Genomic DNA, 18,315 nt, shown 5'->3' on the forward strand with positions numbered 1-18,315 from the left:
TCACTGCTTTTTACCATTAAGCTTCTATGGCCTGAGCTCAGAACACACTGTATTTCAGTGACGCTAATAGACATTGCTTGTGTTGCTCATTGTGTCTTCTTCACCTAAAAGTATGTTTTCTCATTTTTGCTGTGTTCTTGGGCAGGTTTCAGGAGAAGGGGAACCTGGAAGTCTTGCTGTTTACCATCCAGTCAAGAATGCGAGCCAATAATCAGAAAGTGTATACGCCTCACGAAGGAAAATTAGTGTCTGACATCAACAGGGTACCTAATGCAGTCCCTTAAAATGGTTAACAGAAATGTGATATATTGAGAATTTCAGTGTTAGGACTTTTCTTCTAGAATTTTTTTTAAAAATTGTTTAATTAATTTAGCTGGTTGGGAAAGGCCCTTAGGTTAGTAACAGGGCACATAATTTGCACTCATAACATCCATGGTTCAATCCCTGCTACTGCATCGTAAAAAAAATGATACAGCAAGATTAGAGAGGTGATCAGCAGCTAATGTGGAAACCAAGGAGGAAGCTGCAGGGACAGCTGGATGTGATCCCACACCACAAGCTGAATATGTTTCCCATCAAGTACCTTAGATCTGCTTTGTACAATACTTTCCCTATTCATTCTAGCAACACTGAATAAATGCTCACATGGACAATTTTCACATATATAGTCTGCAGCACTTTACATGAGTGTAGTGGGGTTTTGGGGGTTGGGGAGTTTTGCTGGGACCATGGGAGTTGTTACCAACTAGTATCTGTTATTGTTCAGTTCCCCACACTCTGTGTGTGTGTGTGTGTGTGTGTGTGTGTGTGTGTGTGTTCACATGAGCAGGTGCCTGGGAAAAAACAGGGCTACTTGCATATACAAGAAAAGTGTTGTGAGAACAATCCCTTAGAGAAAAATACGAGGAAGAACAATAGCTCTTTATCTGGCCAAGCAACATTTTGCTGATGTGAGGTTGGTTAGCGCAGCCCGTATAAGAATGGAATGCTTTGTAGAATGTGCCACGCGGCATTACATAGGAATTGCTGTGGCCTCTTGATTGTATATTCTGTACCTGCATACTGAATTCTCGTTCTCCTGTGTGCACACATTTGCACAGGCCTGGGAGAAGCTGGAGAAGGCGGAGCATGAACGGGAGCTGGCGCTGAGAAACGAGCTTATTAGGCAGGAGAAGCTGGAGCAGCTCGCCCGGCGCTTTGATCGCAAGGCAGCAATGCGGGAGACGTGGCTTAATGAAAACCAGCGCCTTGTTGCACAGGTAATGTGTGGCTTCAGGGATTGTGCTGGCTCCAGTCTCTGATCTGCCTGGTGGCATCAGAAACAGCAGGGGATGTTGGGGGGACACAAGCACTCTCTTGGCACCAGCTTAAAATGGTACCCAGGTCCCTTCTGGGGAATTTGGCACGTGCCCCCCCTTCCCCGTCACCCTCTGCTCTATAGCATGCACAAGAAAAGGCAACGTGCCGCCACACAGTTGCTAACCAAAGGCGAATTTAATTTGGGCAGGATAACTTTGGAAATGACTTGCCAGCTGTGGAGGCAGCAAAGAAGAAGCACGAAGCCATTGAAACCGATACAGCAGCCTACAAGGAGCGGGTCCAGGCCATAGAGGAGGTGGCCAAGGAACTGGAGATGGAGAATTACCACGACATCAAGCGCATCAATGCTCGCAAGGACAACATCCTGCGGCTCTGGGAGTACCTGCTGGAGTTGCTGCAGGCCCGGCGGCGGCGGCTGGAGATGAACCTTAAGCTGCAGCAGCTGTTCCAAGACATGCTGCACAGTATTGACTGGATAGATGAGATGAAAGTAAGGAAGGGCTTGGGTGGAATACTGCAGGTTGATAGAAAGAAGCCAGCAAATTGAGGTGGAGGCTCATCCTGTGCTCCCATTGCCTGCCATTTCCCCAAGACAGATCATCTTCCCAAGTGACCCCCCCCACACCTCCGGGTTCAAAATGCAGCATTATAAACCCTAGGGAGGCAAGCTGTGTGTGGTAATTTGGAATGAAGAAATGGCAGGCACGAAAAGGATTAAGCTTTATTTCTGCTACTTTTCTGCTCAGAATCAATTCATTCTGAAGCTGCTTTTCTCAAAATAACAATCGCCATCAGGCTGCACTACATGTGGCTGTACATAATGTGTAGCCTGCCCCTAGCAGAGGCAGAGAAAAGGGTACATTCTTCCTTTGTGCTTCTGCAGGCTAAACTCCTGTCTCCTGAATTTGGGAAGCACCTGTTGGAAGTGGAATACCTTCTTCAGAAGCATAAACTGATGGAGGCGGACATGGTCATCCAGGCTGAGAAGGTTCGTGATGTCAGTGCAGCTGCCCTTAGATTTGCCAACGGAGATGGTAGGTGTTTGTTTTCCAAGAAGAATTTTATGACTTCCATGAGTGAGTGAGTGAGTGAGTGAGTGAGTGAATGATGAATGATAGGAGTTGAGAAGCCCTAAGTATAAAAGGGGAAGGAGTGAGGGGAGACCATCTGTATCCTTGCCTCTTCCTTTTAAAAAATAGTTTAAGGAAAATGCCTCTGTCCTCTTAGAATCATAGAGTTGGAAGGGAACCCGAGGCTTGTCTTGTCCAATCCCCTGCAATGCAGCAGTCTTTTGCCCAACGTGGGGCTCAAACCAGCGACCCTGAGATTATGAGTCTCATGCTCTGCCGGTGCAGCTATCCCAGCCATCTCCTGTTCCACCTTAAATTGACTGAATTCATAGTAAAACGGGTCCAAGGTGCACAAATTAATTCATAAATAGGGCCTTTAAGTTCAGCTAGAATCTATAGCACTTGTTGCCTTGAAAACTGCTGGGTCCTGGGGTTTCAGGCGGCTACCTCTTGGGCCTAGCTGGTGCGATAGTAGAAAGAAGGATTGGGAGGTGGAGTCTGGCTGATATTGGAGGCTTTTCCAGATAATGATTTTCAGTGCAAGAATTGCACAGTTGTTGCTCATTTGTTGTACTGCGTCCCATTGTCTTCCCTCAAAAGATGTGCTTCTCTGTAGGGAATATTACATTTACTCAGGATGTGAATGTCAATGTATTGTGTGTGGCAGAAATGCAATTCTCACCTCTACTGGTTGAAATGTAGCCATCCTTTAGAATTCTAACTTTTCCCAATTTTGCAAGGCAGTTCTTCAGCCAAGTACTTTGTAAAAAAAGGGTGTTTTTTTTTTAAAAAATGCATGCACTAGGGCAAAACGTGCACAAAAATGCATGTATTGGTGAAAATAACATACAAAAATGCATTTTATTAGGGAACATGGCTTTGTAAATATGTGCACAATAAGCAAATATGTTATATGTTAGGAGAAATTCACACTAAAATGCTGATGAGTTTTCCACAAAGTGTTTGGAAATTTGTAGAACTGAACTTAGAAGGGAAAAAATGAAAAACTGAGAGAAACCAAAACTGATAAATTCATCTGTCTCTGTTTGTTGAGTGCCACTAATGAAAAATGACAGTTCCTACACTCTAGGTCTATGTGCCATTTTTTAAAAGTCCACTTTAAACTATTTAGAGTCTGTCCACTGTGCATCTAAAGCTTGCAAGCACTCATGTAACCTTTTAAAATAAATTTCAGTAGCAAATTCCATCGGAGCCACTTTCTCCACTCAGACCTGTACTCCACCATTTCAAGCAACAGTTCCATTTTCTGTTTCCTTTTTATTTTTGGGATGGTGTCCATTGTCCTTCTGAAGCTCTGCAAAGCACATATCTCTGCTTTTGCTTTTTTGTCAGAATCAGTGAACAAATGGGAAGCACAACTATAGCTATCCCCCCCTAGCTGTCTGTCTTCATGTCACAGCTACTTAACCACCTGTTAGGTGGGCTGGTCCCTAGCATTTTTTAAAAACCACCTGAAAGTGCCTTATAGATGTTGTGCCTTTTCCCTTTCTGACTTAAAGGAAAATGCATCGTGCATGTCTGCTGATAGTAGCTTTCTGTCCACACATGCTTGTACAGGTTATCGGCCTTGTGACCCAAAGGTGATACAGGATCGGGTGAACCACCTGCAGCTGTGCCATCGAGAGCTGATGGCTTTGGCTGCGGAAAGGAAAGCTCGCCTGGAGCAGTCCAAGCGCCTTTGGAAATTCTTTTGGGAACTGGATGAAGCTGAGAGCTGGATCAAAGAGAAAGATCAGATCTATTCCTCCCTGGATTATGGGAAAGACCTGACCAGCGTTCTCATCTTGCAGAGGAAACACAAGGCTTTCGAGGATGAGCTGCGCGTTCAGGAAACCCACCTGCAGCACACCATCAAAGAGGGAGAAGCTATGATTGCTCAGAATCATTTTGGTGCACTTAAAATCCGCAGAAGGATTGAGGAAGTGAAAGCCCTCTGGGCCCAGCTGCAGGAACTGGCAGCTTTCCACAAGAAAAACTTGCAGGATGCTGAGAGCTTCTTCCAGTTCCAGGTTGATGCGGATGACTTGATGGCCTGGCTGCAAGATGCCCATCGTCTGGTGTCGAGTGAGGATGTGGGGCATGATGAATATTCCACTCTAGCCCTTGTTAAAAAGCACAGGGACCTTTTAGACGATGTAGCAGACAACAAGAGAGTCATGTACAACCTGAACAGGCAAGCGCAGAACTTCCCCACGGAGTTTCGGGATGATCCAGGATTTGAGAACAGACTGAAGGCCATCCAGGCAATGTACAATGAAGTTGTGTCCCTAGCAGATCTGCGTAGGCAGAAGCTGCAGGATGCCTTGGATCTCTACAAAGTTTTCAGTGAGACAGATGCATGTGAGCTTTGGATGAGTGAGAAGGAGAAGTGGTTGGAACAAATGGAGATTCCTGATACCCTGGAGGACCTGGATGTCGTGCAACACAGGTAAATGTCTGAGGTTGTTCCCTGGGCAGTGTATGTTCGATGTCTGGAACATTTGTCTCAAACTAAACAAGTTAAGAGTGTGGAGGGAGTGCTTCATACATTAACTGGGGCAATTAAGGAGCAACTGCAGGATCTACAGTAATTGTGGAACACGTTTTTGTGGGTTACAGTCCACTTTGTAAAGAACTACACATTACCCTGGCAAACATGATTTCTTATGCATGAAATGACCTCAAAAATATAGCACTAAAGTGCAGATGAAGGGCTTAATTCAAGGTTCAGTGTGTCAGGCCTAGTCCTTAGCAGCCTGAACCTCCTCCATTGTCTTCCTGTATTGCAATACTGTACTATATGAAGACAGACTGGAAGCAAAATTACCATGTATGCAAGACTCAGGGCCACAAGGGCATGGGGAGAGGCTTTTTACTCTGGATTTCCATTCCCCTGGTGACCTACCAATACCTGAGTTTAGGTGTTTTCTGAATGTGGCATGAGACCTTATAATTCAAATTGGGTTTTGGAGGAATAGGATCAAGACAACACATTCAAAGTAGGACTTTAGAAGTTATGCACTGTGCATCTTCGGGAAATGTTGAGTTTTCAATTAATTAACTGAGCTTGATTTCAGGTTTGATATTCTGGAGCAAGAAATGAACAACCTGGCTTCTCAGATTGAAGGGGTCAATCAAGCTGCCTTTGGATTAATAGAAAGTGGGCATCCACGCAGTGTGAGTGTGAGGCAGTGTCAGCAGCGTCTGAATGCCAGGTAAGTTCCCCTTAAAAGGACCAAAGCAGATGCATGAAAAAGAAGGACCTAAAGAAAGGATCTCTGCTGCATTCAATGCAATGAGTCTTTCATTCATTCATTTTGCTCTGCTTCTTTTAGATGGAAAGTCTTCCAGGAGATGGTAGCTCAGAGACGGAAAGCTGTGGACTTTGCCCTTAGCCTCCACAATTACTGTGTGGATTGCGAGGAGACAAGGAAATGGATCCTGGAAAAAACCAGTGTCATCGAATCTACGCAGGACCTTGGCAAAAACCTGGCAGGCATGATTGCCATGCAGAGGAAGTTATATGGCATTGAGCGTGACCTAGCGGCTATCCAAGCCCGGCTTGCGTCCCTGCAGCAGGAAGCACACCGGCTAGCCGAAGAGCACCCTGACCTAGCTGACGACATCTACAGTCGACTGACAGCTGTCACTGGAGTCTGGCTGGACCTGCAGAATACGTTGCAGAGCCAGGAGGCCTCTCTCGGAGAAGCCAGCAAGCTGCACAAATTCTTGCAGGACTTAGATGACTTCCAGGCATGGCTCTTCAAGGCCCAAAAAGCTGTCGCTTCAGAAGAGGTGCCCAACTCACTGGTAGAAGCTGAGCACCTCCTGCAGCAGCATGCTGCCATTAAGGAAGAAATTGATCAACACAAGGATGATTACCACAGTGTCAAGCAGATAGGAAACAGAGTGACCCAAGGACAGACAGATGTCGAGTATCAGCAGCTAGAGCAGCGGCTTCAGGGCATGGATACAGGCTGGAATGCCTTATGTAAAATGTGGGATAGCAGGGAGAAATTCCTCAACAAGTGTCTTGGCTTCCAGGAATTTCTTAAAGATGCAAAGCAAGTGGAAATCATTCTTACTAATCAGGTATGGCAGCAGGGAACATGCGTCTTATAACTTTTATGTATGTTACATCAGTGTCTCAAGATTGCATCCTGGTGCTTGAGTGTCGTAAGTGTTGCGCTCTACAGAGAAGCAGTAGTGGAATTTGCCATCTGAGCACTTGGATGTCTTACAAAGCTTGTCAGCTGGCATGTGGCAGCCACAAAAAAAATCCTGCCCATGCTGTGCACCCTCTCCTGTACAGGAGCTGCATTTCAGCACATATTGAGAAATATTGGAGAAACAAGTCTTCCTGACGCATGCTGAAAGCCGAATCCTGTGCTTAGCGGCAAGTTGATAGAAGCAGTTTGCAAAAGCTGGGCTCTATTTTATGCAGGCATTTCAAGTGCTTTCTCTTTAGCTGACATGCATATGATGGCTGCAGTGTGCCAAACAAACATGCAGACTGTTGTGGACTAGAATTTGCTTTAGGCCTTGCAGAAGAGAGTTGTTGTTTTTTAACTTCCTGTGCTGTTTTTCTGAGTAATTGACTTGTTTTCTTCCACAATATCTGCTTTAGGAATACACTCTGGCTCACATCGAGCCCCCGGACACCTTGGAAGCATCAGAGGCTGCTATCCGAAAATTTGAAGATTTCCTTGCTACTATGGAAGCAAACGAGGAAAAAATTACTGGGCTGGTGGCCAGTGGGAACAAGCTGGTGGCTGAAGGAAATATTTACTCTGATAAAATCAAGGAGAAAGTGCAGCTGATTCAAGAGAGGTACCGTAATTTCCGTAGAATAGTTTCAACGTGACAGCTCAGGACTATTGCTTACATTACAAGATACAAAAAAGTAAAAATAAAAAAATTGTCCAGTAGCACCTTAGAGACCAACTAAGGTTGTTCTTGGTATAAGCTTTTGTGTGCATGCACACTGCTTCAGATACACTGAAAAGTTGCTGAATTACAACTAAACTGTATCACTAAACTGAAAATTATGGAGAGACCTGGACTTAATAGAGATATTGGATTCCTGTCTCATTACATATGCTAATCATCCACATACTATCCCTTACTTTTTCCTGTAGGACTAATTGCAGTCGAACAGTCGTCAACAGATTTACCATGCCCATTGAGTCAATCACCCATCTCCTACTACCCTCCTGAAAAAAACCCCACTCCACCCTCCCACTATATATAAGGGTCTGGTGACTTCTGTTTCAGTGTATCTGAAGAAGTGTGCATGCACACGAAAGCTTATACCAAGAACAAACAGTTGGTCTCTAAGATGCTACTGGACAATTTTTTAATTATTATTTATATAATAATTTATATAATATATATTATATACCTGGTGTCAGGGCTGCTTCCAGATCCTAGCTCACAGAGGATCACGCTAGCCAGCGTTCACTTTATAAAAGTCTTTATTGAGTTCATTTCCAATTTCAAACTGCCGCAGGCAGCCCTACGTCTTATCAGCTAGACCGGCGAAGCTCCGTCTGAGTCCCCGCCTCCTGTACACCAACTTAATAACCTCGCCTTACTCCACCTTTTCCGCCTTCCCCTCCTTCTCTGGGTCCCTCTGCCCCCCGTGGTCTCTTCCTTCCTGGACTCTTCTGACGCTGACCCCCCCCCCGGACCCTTCTGTCTCCTTGCGGCGGGCTTTAGGACCTGGCTCCCTTTCCGGGCTGCTTACTCTGCCGCCTTCCTGTGCATTTGAACTTGGCGCGCGCGCCCAACCTCCCACTTTCCGCTTGACCGTTCCTTCGCTCCCCGATGGGGGTGTGGCCACTCCTGACTCATGCCCTCCCCCCTGCGGCGAGCCGCCGGATCCCGATACCTGGTGCCCTTCCTCCCCACTGCGCTCTGTTGGGGACGTTGGCCCCAATTTCCAACTGCTGCTCTCTGAACCCCCTTTTGTCCCTTTTTCCTGGGGTGTCCCCTTGATCTCCCCCCTCGCTCTGGCCACTGGCGCTCCTTTCTGTGAATCTTCCGATTCACTGGAAAGACTCGGAGATCTCGGGTCGTCGTCATCGCTCATCTTTCCTTCGGACTCCTCCCCCTCGCTCTCTGTTTCCTCCCTTGCCCTCGCCTCTGCTCCTGAACCCCTGACACCTGGTTTCTCTATTGTGCTGTGCCCTGTTTACCTTGCAGTGATTACTGTATAGAATCATAGAATTGAAGAGTTGGAAAGGGACCCAAGGGTCATCTAGTCCAACCCCCGGGAATGCAGGAATATTTTCCCCAATGTGGGGCTCAAACCCATGACCCTAAGATTAAGTGTCTCATGCTCTGTCGGCCGAGCTGTCCCATTTCTAGCCTACATAGCAGCATTCTGTTTTTGACCACATACAAGGCTTGAGCCCCACTGATGTGTGATTCTTATTTCCTGCCTCTGTGCTTGAGATATGAAATGATTCAGGAGTTTAGGAAGCAGCTCATCTAGCTCAGTTTTGACTATGCTGACTGGCAGTGGCTCTCCAGGGCTTCAGGCAGGGAGTCTCTTCCAGCCCTACCTGGGGAGATGTCAGGGGTTACACCTGAGACCTTTTGCATACAAAGCAGCTGGTTCTACCACCGAGCTACAGCCCTTCCCTAAAGGGCTGTCATTGGAAATCTACAGTGCGCAGCTGCTTTACACACATACAGACAAATGTAGCAGGGTTCTCTGGGTTGCTGGGACCAATGTGTTATGATACTAGCCAGTGGTTTTCACTGTGGCCCCCTGGGGTGCCTTGAATGATGGTCAGGGATGCCATGGGCAACATTGGCCTCTGCCCCTCTTTCCTTCCCTCCCTCCTCTGATGCCCTCTCACGTCTCTGCCTCCCAACGGTTGCAACAGCCCTGGGTATAAGCTCTGCAGGTGAATGGCGCCTCTGGGAGGCACCTCCATTGGGGTGGGGACTCAGAGACCAGGGAAGGCAGCAGTAGCTGCCCAGAGGACTACCAAGGAGGGGGAGAGGAGAGGAAGTTGAGGGAACACTCCACAAGGGAGGGTGTTTGAAAAAGGGAGAGAGGCTGCCAGCTCCGCAGGCAAGGGGTGACATAACTGGGCTCCTGAGCCCCACAAGGTTGCTGCAGAAAGAATGTAGTTGGTTAAGGGAGCTGTGGACTCAAAAAGGTTGAAAACCTCTGAGCTAAGCTATCGGACAATTGGGAGGAAGGGCAGGATATAAATTGAATAAATAATAGCCATTTAACAATGGCACTGTTGTTGTTTCTAGGTACAATAGAAACATTGCAAAATCTCAAGAGGCCTTGGTGCTGCTGAAGGACAATCATGAGCTGCGGAACTTCCTACAGAATTGCCAGGAGGTAAGGATGCCAGGGCAGGGACGCAGGTGGCGCTGTGGGTAAAAGCCTCAGCACCTAGGGCTTGCCGATCGAAAGGTCGGCGGTTCGAATCCCTGCGGCGGGGTGCGCTCCCGTCGTTCGGTCCCAGCGCCTGCCAACCTAGCAGTTCGAAAGCACCCCCGGGTGCAAGTAGATAAATAGGGACCGCTTACAAAGCGGGAAGGTAAACGGTGTTTCCGTGTGCGGCTCTGGTTCGCCAGAGCAGCGATGTCACGCTGGCCACGTGACCCGGAAGTGTCTTCGGACAGCGCTGGCCCCTGGCCTCTTGAGTGAGATGGGCACACAACCCTAGAGTCTGGCAAGACTGGCCCGTACGGGCAGGGGTACCTTTACCTTTAAGGATGCCAGGCCTACTACTCCTGCCTGCTACCACTAATCTAAGGTGCATCTGCATTTATCCTTCTTCTCCAAATGGTGGTTATAACTTTGGATTATGCCAGCAGTAAATACTTCTCACTGCACCTTTCAGCTGTCAAAAAGTTATTCCTGATATTTAGTCAGAAACTCTTTTCTTGTAACTTGAATCCATTGTTTCAGGTCCTAGCCTCTGGAGCAGGAAAAAGAAATTCCCTATCTCAGCCCTATGATTCCAAGTACTTCAGAGAAGCACAATCAGTTATTAAAAAGTGGCTGAAATAAAATGGGTGGGTGGAGAGAGAATTAAGTAACAATATGAGCAAAACAGTCTTGAGTTTGTTTAGCTAATTATTTTACCCGCATTTATCACTTAGCTTCGAGTACTAGCAAAATGTTAAGGGAGTTTGACAAAAGTCTATAACCTTCCTTTGCAGTAATTAACTTCCTTTGTTTGCAGCTTACTACCTGGATTGATGAGAAGATGCTCACAGCGCAAGACATATCCTACGACGAAGCCCGGAACCTGCACAGCAAATGGTTGAAGCACCAGTCTTTTATGGCAGAACTTGCTTCTAACCAAGGATGGCTAGAGAATGTAGATGAGGTAAGTTCTTGCAAGACTTGGAGTAGTGTGACATCTCTCCCAGCTATTTTCTCCCATTGTCTCTATACCTTAGTGACTCCTGATATTTCGGAGCGTTATCCTGGCCTCATCCAGCCACCAGCTAATGTTGTGCTGCCTGCAACCACTTGGAGCATTGCATGCAGCTGACTACAAAGACCCATCTCCTTCCAACCCTGTATTTCTTACTCTGTATTTTCTTGATGAGAAATAGATGGTCTTCCTCTTAGCCAGTCCTTTGCTCTGACAAGTGCTTACATGTCTTCCCCCCATCCCCTCTCTCCAGAAAGGACAGAAGCTAGCAGAGCAGAAGCCCCAGTACAAACACATTGTTTGCCAGAGGCTAGTGGAGCTGCACCAGCTTTGGGACAAGCTGCAAGCAACCACAGATGAGAAGGCTCAGCACCTGTTTGATGCCAACCGCTCTGACCTTTATGCACAGAGCTGTGCTGACCTTGATGCATGGATTAGTGAGATGGAGGAGCAGCTGAAATCTGATGCCCAAGGGAAAGACCTCACCAGTGTCAACATCCTACTGAAGAACCTGAAAGTAAGTCACAGGGGGTGGCATTCGCCGATTAATGAACATGACTAAATTAGGTACATTATTTTCAGTGGGTCTAGTCTGATAAAAACTTAGTCAAATACCACTTCCGGGGTGGAGAGAGGAGTCAATGCCAAGGGGGAGAGAGGGGGATCTGGAAAGTCAGTGCAAAGCCTTGCTGCTAGGCGGCAGGTGTGGGGGTAGTTATCTGTTAACAATCCCCCTGCCCCCACTAGGGGGTGCGGCAGGGCTGTGACCAGCTTTTGAACTGCCCCCCTTTTTTTGCTCCAGAACTTTCCTTGTTAAAACACCTCTTTAAAGTTCATTTGGAGCAAACAGCAATCCACGAAAGCCTGACTTGACATTTGTTCCAACTGAGTGCTAAAGAGTGGGTTTTCGTGGGGTAAGCTCCAGGGCAAAAAAAACCACACCAAACCAACCAGCACTCAGACACAGAGCTTAGGCCGTGTGCCTGGAAAGACCTTAGATACTGCAATAATCCCTTTTCACCCTGATTCCAGTGTATTCTTTCACCTTTGCCATCAGAACAGGGGCTCTCCATTTTTTGCTGAGACCACCATTTTCTTACCCCTCACAAAAAAAAGCCCAACCCTCCTCAATTACTGTTTCCATGATGGTTCTCTTCAAGTCTCTCCAGTCTCTCCAGTCTCAGGTGTGAATAAAAAGGGTGTCCTTGTTTTTCTAGGAAATGAAATGGGAAAGGAAAGTCAGGCTGGAAATTTGTAAATATGTCACCAAGCCCAAAGCCTATGGCCAAAAAATATAAATTTTCACAAGCTGGCTGAGTTAATAGAGGCTTTCTAATTTCAGCGACTAGATGAGCAAGTAAGTGTGAGGAAGAAAGAGATGGAAGACTTGCTGTCTCACGCCCCTTCAACCAGAGGAGAACTGCATGAAGCAGATGGCAAGCATGAGATCATTGAGAGAAGGTTCCAGGATCTTCTGCAGCCATTGGATAAGAGGAGGAAGGAGCTGGAGACAACCAAGGCTCGATACCAGTTGGACCGGGATCTGGAAGATGAACTGGTGAGCTATCATCTGAATGTGCCATTAGGAAGGACTTCTAGTCAACCTTATTACTTTAATTTAGAGGGCAGGGGTCTCTGTTACAGTACAACTGGTCCCCATGAGACACATAGGCAGTCTGTGTTAGATAAACAGAGTAATATACAGTTGTACCTTGGAAGTCGAATGGAATCCATTCTGGAAGTCCATTCAACTTCCAAAACGTTCAAAAACCAAACTGAGACTTCTGATTGGCTGTAGGAAGCTCCTGCAGCCAATCAGAAGATGTGAAAGCCCCATCGAACATTCAGGTTCCAGAAGAAAGCTCACAAACCAGAACCATCACTTCCGGGTTGCGATGTTCAGGAGCCAAAACGTCTGAGTTCCAGGATGTTCAGGATCTAAGATACAAGTGTTACTTCATCCTCCACCCACCCCACTTGTGTACACATATATAGCCTGACTTTTCTGTACCTGCACTTTAGTAATTCTTCTGTATTCCAGCTTTGGGTACAAGAGCGATTGCCCCTTGCTCAGTCCACTGACCATGGCACAAACCTCCTGTCAGTACAGATGCTCACGAAGAAAATGCAGGTGAGTCTGTCCACCACCTCTGGTTCCCCCCCCCCCCAATTTAATTTAATTGCATTTTGGAATGAACACATAGGCTGGCTGGGTGGATTTTGGCTGTGGCTGCAAACATCCAAACATTCAGTGGTGTCTGTATAATAGCTGTTAGCAAATGGAGTGGGAGGATTTCTCAAATATGCATGTACCAGGAGCTCTCCAGCTTTGCCTACTCACCACTCTCTGCCAGATGCCTCACCCCCTTGCCAAGGCTCCTCCCCTTACAGCTTGATTTGAGAGTGATGTTGTGTGGACGATGCTGCATAAATGGGGACACAGGCAGACCCTAGCCCACACTAAACTTTGGTGTGTACAAGCCCTGAGCCGAAGGAGTTCCCTGAGGGTGGGTGGGGATGCAGGCAGATGCCAAAGTGCTTCCCTTTGCAGCAGCCTGCAAGACCTGAATATTGCCATCATGTTAGACGTTGTTGTCATTAGCCTCTATTAATGACTACTCAGTAAATGGGAAGAGCTCACTTCAAATAGGTTTTTGATCTTATCCAAACCTCCTTAAAAGTGCCCCTGTCCCTTGCTAGACGCTGCAGAAAGAAATTGCTGGCCATGCCCCACGCATTGAAGACGTCCTTTTCAGAGGGGAGGCCATGCTGGCTGGAGCGGAGGGGGATGGAGACTTCCGGGATACCGAAGAGCGCCTGAAGCAGCTGAGGGATTCCTGGAGCACTTTGCAAGAGGAAACGTCAAAGAGGTTGCAGCGCCTGGAAGAAGCAAGTGAGGCTCAGCGATATTACTTGGATGCTGGTGAAGCAGAGGCCTGGATAAGTGAGCAGGAGCTCTATATGGGGACTGATGAGAAGCCAAAGGTAAAGGTGCTAATATTGCCGGAAGCCGCTGCCACATCCCCAGGTTGTGGGGGGGGGGGAGTGATGGGGCAGCACAGTGCAATGGGATGCGCCACTCCTGGGTTGGCTCCACTCCGGGGCAGGATAAGATGCCATCAGTAACTGGAGGGGTTTTCTTTTCCTAGGATGAAGAGAGCGGCATTGTGATGCTGAAGAGACTCCTTCGCCAGCAGCGGTCCATAGAAGAGTACGGGAAAAACATCAAGCAGCTGGCTAGCTGGGCTCAGAAGCTGCTCTCTGCTGGACACCCGGAAGGGTAAGTATGTCTGGCTGCTGTTTCCCAGTCTCTCAAAGCTTTGGAAAAGAACAGCGAGGAGATTTTTTAAAAGTTCTGTGGAGCGTGGTATCAACTGACCCATCATAGATCCCATATTTTGTCATTTGGCTCTCCGGAAATGCAGCCCACTGCATATCTGCTGGATTGTGTCTTTCTTCCTTTGGCAGGCGATATGGCTCAGGCATGTCCTCCTTTGGTGTTTTTCAGGGAGGAGATAATCCGGCTGCAGGGGCAAGTAGACAAGCAGTATGCAGGCTTGAAAGACCAGTCTGAGGAGCGCAGGCGTAAGCTGGAGCACATGTGCCACTTCTTCAAGCTGAAGCGAGAAGTTGATGACCTGGAGCAGTGGATCGCAGAGAGAGATGTAGTGGCATCATCCCCAGAGATGGGCCAAGACCTCGACCATGTCACTGTGAGCAAGCACTGTCAGAATGTGCATTAGGCAGCCCATTGTGGCCAGATGTCTTAGTCCCTCATCTCTCTTGAGATGCCAGTTCCACTTTAGGGGTATAAGTACCATGTGAATGAGGACAATGGGTGGTGAGTGGTGTTATTTGACTGCACATGGTCATGTGGTGGCCAGATGAAACCTTGCTGCTAGGTGGTACAGGGTGTGTTAAAATTCAATTGCATTTAACATACAGGGAACCCCTGATGTATGCAGGGTTTAACCACTGCATGTTTACAATGGGAAGTTATCATTTATTCTTATGCTGGAAGACTGGCTTGTTAGGGTATGGGAATCAGCCCACATGGCAAAGTTAACTAATGTTATAAGTTGGCGTAAAGGCACAAACAAACAAGTAATTGTTTTTAAAGTGGAATAATCTTGCCATGTACTGGTGCAATAAGCACAAGAAAATAAGTAACCACATATGTTGTTGCAAACTATTTAGTAATTTAAAGGATAATTTAATTTTATTATTTTGTCCTCTTGATTACATATATATTTACATATTCACATTTTTTTTCTTTTTTCTCTTTTACCTGTTAAAATTATCCTGTGTTTAATATATCTTTTTGTATTTCCATGTTTAGGCACTATCTTTTTTTATAACAAAAGACATGCAGCTTGGAGTGCAAAAATCACTATAGTTTTCTTCAAATATTAGGAAAGTAAAAGTGTGTTGGAGACATGGCGCTGTGTCCGACAACCTTGCCACCTCTACTTCTGACTTTACCACATTCAGCAGCAAGGTCACATTTGGGCTCGCAAATGTGTTCCCTTGAACATGCTTACCAGCCTCCCTGTCCTTGGGATCATTCAGGCTTCCCAGCCACAGGGGGGACTTGTAAGCATGCTCAAGCAAACTTGCTTAGGAGCCCCCTTCAGACCATGTTGCTATGTCTAGTCAGGGACAGGCTGGAGCGCATGATGCTCTCACTCCAGCATACCTGCACTTGGCTAATGTCTGAAGAGAGCTTGTGTTATGACAAGAGTGGCTGATGTAAGCTGTTTTCAGAAAATCAGCCACATTAGTGTGCTGCAGAAAAAACAAGAAAGAACATTGTGGTACCTTAAAGGCTAACAAATGTCTTATGGCATAAGCTTTCATATGTTGGTAGGCTTTTTCAATTTTGGGTGACAGCCTGCAACTGAAAACAACAACACTCTTTTACATTACTATGCAAAATAAAAGAGCCCTATCCTCCTTTGCATATGGTTATCCTAGAGAGAAAAAGGAGAAAATTGGCAGATTCTCTCTCTCTCTCTCTCTCTCTCTCTCTCTCTCTCTCTCTCTCTCTCTCTGTGTGTGTGTGTGTGTGTGTTTTCAAGTAAGTCTCATGTTGTAATTTGGGACTGAACATGGGTTCTGGATCTACAGAAAGTGACATTGCATCCATTGTTGAATGAGATTAGACCTCTTAGAATGCTCATGTTCTCTTTGGTTTGTTTCTTGGCTAGCTACTGCGAGATAAGTTCCGTGACTTCACCCGGGAAACAGGAAACATCGGGCAGGAGCGGGTGGACGGTGTCAATCTCATAATTGAGCAGCTGATTGATGCTGGCCACCCGGAAGCTGCCACGATTGCGGAGTTGAAGGACAGTCTGAATGAGAGCTGGGCTGACTTGTTAGAGTTGATTGATACCAGGATACAGCTGCTGGCTGCCTCCTATGAACTGCACAAGTTCTTCTATGATGGTGGTGAGATCCTGGTTCTCATTGAGGAGAAGCACAAGGAGCTGCCAGAGGAGTTGGGCCGGGATGTCAACACAGCAGAGTCTTTCCACAGGATGCACACAGCGTTTGAGCGAGACATCCACTTGTTGGGACAGCAGGTAACCACATACCTTACAAGTCTATAGCTCACTACTGGACGACATGGGGAACTGTATTGGTATAATCCCTGGTATAGATCAGAAATATATGTGTTTGAGCACTCCAGGGATGCTTGGCCTTGACCTTCCACATTTTTCTGTCATCTGTGTGTCTTGGCTAAAGGGAAATTGAACAGGTCTATGTGGCGTTTTCCAGATCTGATTGAAGTTGCATCCTCCCTTGGAAGACTTTGGAACATAAGGAAAACAGTCTCTTCTGGCTTAACTGGCATTCTTGATTTATTGCACTATGGAGCCCAAACCAGATTCTCAATGTTTTTGTTTCCCTATGAAACTGGTCCTTCGTGCTTCCATTTTAGAATTAGGAAACCATCTCTGGGAGAGACCTGCATAGCCAGCATTCTTCCATACTACCGGTATTTTTGAATAGGCTTCTGTCGCGTCTAACAAATTCAGGCTGCACAACAGACGCTTGATGTGGACCTCCGAAACAAATTTTCCCCAAAGCCGAGACTTTTTGCAGTAAGGAAAGTGTTGGATAATGATGCAACATTGTCTAATGTCCCCACAGACAAATCAGGCTGAATGCCCATTAAACAGGTTTCCTGGAAGTGACTCTGGTCTTGGGTGTGAAGTGTACGTTCTTGGGTTGCAATATACAGTTCCCTCTTCTCTGGCAGGTTCAGCATTTCCAGGAGGTGGCGGTACGCCTGCAGGCAGCCTATGCTGGGGAAAGGGCCGTTGCTATTCAGAAGCAAGAGCAGGAGGTGGTGAAGGCCTGGAAGGCCCTGCTGACTGCCTGTGAGGGGCGGCGGGCTCAGCTGGTTGACACGGCAGAGAAGTTCCGCTTCTTCAGCATGGTCCGGGACCTCATATCTTGGATGGAGAGTGTGATCCGGCAGATTGAAACACAGGAGAAGCCCAGGTAACAAGATGGAATGGGAATGGACTCCCCCCCCCTTTTTTTCTTTTCCCACCCAGATGCTAGAGAAACCATTTGCAGTTCCTGGCATGCTGATGCAACCCTCAAGAGCTGCTTACCAAGTTCATAATCTCCCCCCCCACTCTTTTTTTTTTTTTAATTCAGCCCTGTGAGCTGTAACATTCTGGGAAGCAGCCTGGCTGGAAGCCAGTTGCACATCACATTTGCTGATTCAGGCTTTGCATGCCTTTGAGACTGGTTTTCAGGAGATCTCCTACAACTTGAGAAAAAGTCCTTGGGCTGAGGATCGCTTGGGTGTTAGTAACGTTCTGCTGCTTGTTTATTCTTCCATTATATAAAGGGATGTTTCGTCTGTGGAGCTTCTGATGAAACACCACCAGGGCATAAAGTCCGAGATAGACACCAGGCAGAAAAGCTTCACCACTTGCTTTGATCTTGGCAAAGCCCTGCTGCAGCGCAGGCACCATGCTGCAGATGAGGTGAGGGCTTCCCAGCACAAGCTTTGTTGTGACAGATGACTAATATATATGCAAGACTGCATTAAGCATGGCTGCCCCCCACCTTAGATTCCTGCGGGTGTAGATGGAGGCACTGGCTTTCTGGAACGAAGGTGCTTCCTCCTTCAGCCCTGAGTCCAGGTGGCATTTATGACAGAGCAGCCCCTCTCCCCTTCTGACATTTTCAGCAACCCATTCAGAATTCTATTTAGGGGAAGGGGAGCCTTTTTCACTCTGGAGAATTCTCATGAACATCTGTGACAGATGAGCGGGACGGCCTGCCTGACAATCATTATGTCATCATATGAGTGACCGGTAGTTTGTCCCATCTACCTGTTGAAATCCCTTATGTGAGTTTCCCAAGCACCTGAGAGCCAGTTGGGAACCATAGCACACAGGGCATTGCTAGCCCTGTGCTTGGCACTTCGGAAAGGGATGAGCATAGGCTGGCAAAGCCCTTCTTTCTCCTGCCCGTCAGCTGATGGG

The 18,315-nt window shown here is 47.0% G+C and overlaps 1 protein-coding gene across 9 annotated transcripts in view; it reads left to right on the top strand.

The window, feature by feature from the left end:
- Positions 1-18,315, top strand: part of SPTB (spectrin beta, erythrocytic) — a 91,492-nt gene that overhangs the window by 53,969 nt on the left and 19,208 nt on the right. For all 9 annotated transcript variants that reach the window (XM_081203612.1, XM_081203608.1, XM_081203609.1 and 6 more), the window contains 19 exons: positions 146-263; positions 1,101-1,259; positions 1,508-1,810; positions 2,204-2,354; positions 3,969-4,839; positions 5,468-5,605; positions 5,726-6,482; positions 7,018-7,220; positions 9,666-9,756; positions 10,610-10,756; positions 11,061-11,324; positions 12,150-12,365; positions 12,849-12,938; positions 13,508-13,792; positions 13,957-14,087; positions 14,316-14,520; positions 16,015-16,389; positions 17,070-17,314; positions 17,673-17,811. In XM_081203612.1, the coding sequence (XP_081059738.1) occupies positions 146-263; positions 1,101-1,259; positions 1,508-1,810; positions 2,204-2,354; positions 3,969-4,839; positions 5,468-5,605; positions 5,726-6,482; positions 7,018-7,220; positions 9,666-9,756; positions 10,610-10,756; positions 11,061-11,324; positions 12,150-12,365; positions 12,849-12,938; positions 13,508-13,792; positions 13,957-14,087; positions 14,316-14,520; positions 16,015-16,389; positions 17,070-17,314; positions 17,673-17,811 (4,888 nt within the window). The remainder of the gene's footprint in view (positions 1-145; positions 264-1,100; positions 1,260-1,507; positions 1,811-2,203; positions 2,355-3,968; positions 4,840-5,467; positions 5,606-5,725; positions 6,483-7,017; positions 7,221-9,665; positions 9,757-10,609; positions 10,757-11,060; positions 11,325-12,149; positions 12,366-12,848; positions 12,939-13,507; positions 13,793-13,956; positions 14,088-14,315; positions 14,521-16,014; positions 16,390-17,069; positions 17,315-17,672; positions 17,812-18,315) is intronic.

Source organism: Podarcis bocagei, assembly GCF_964188305.1.
Source record: "Podarcis bocagei genome assembly, chromosome: 1".
NCBI lineage: Eukaryota > Metazoa > Chordata > Lepidosauria > Squamata > Lacertidae > Podarcis > Podarcis bocagei.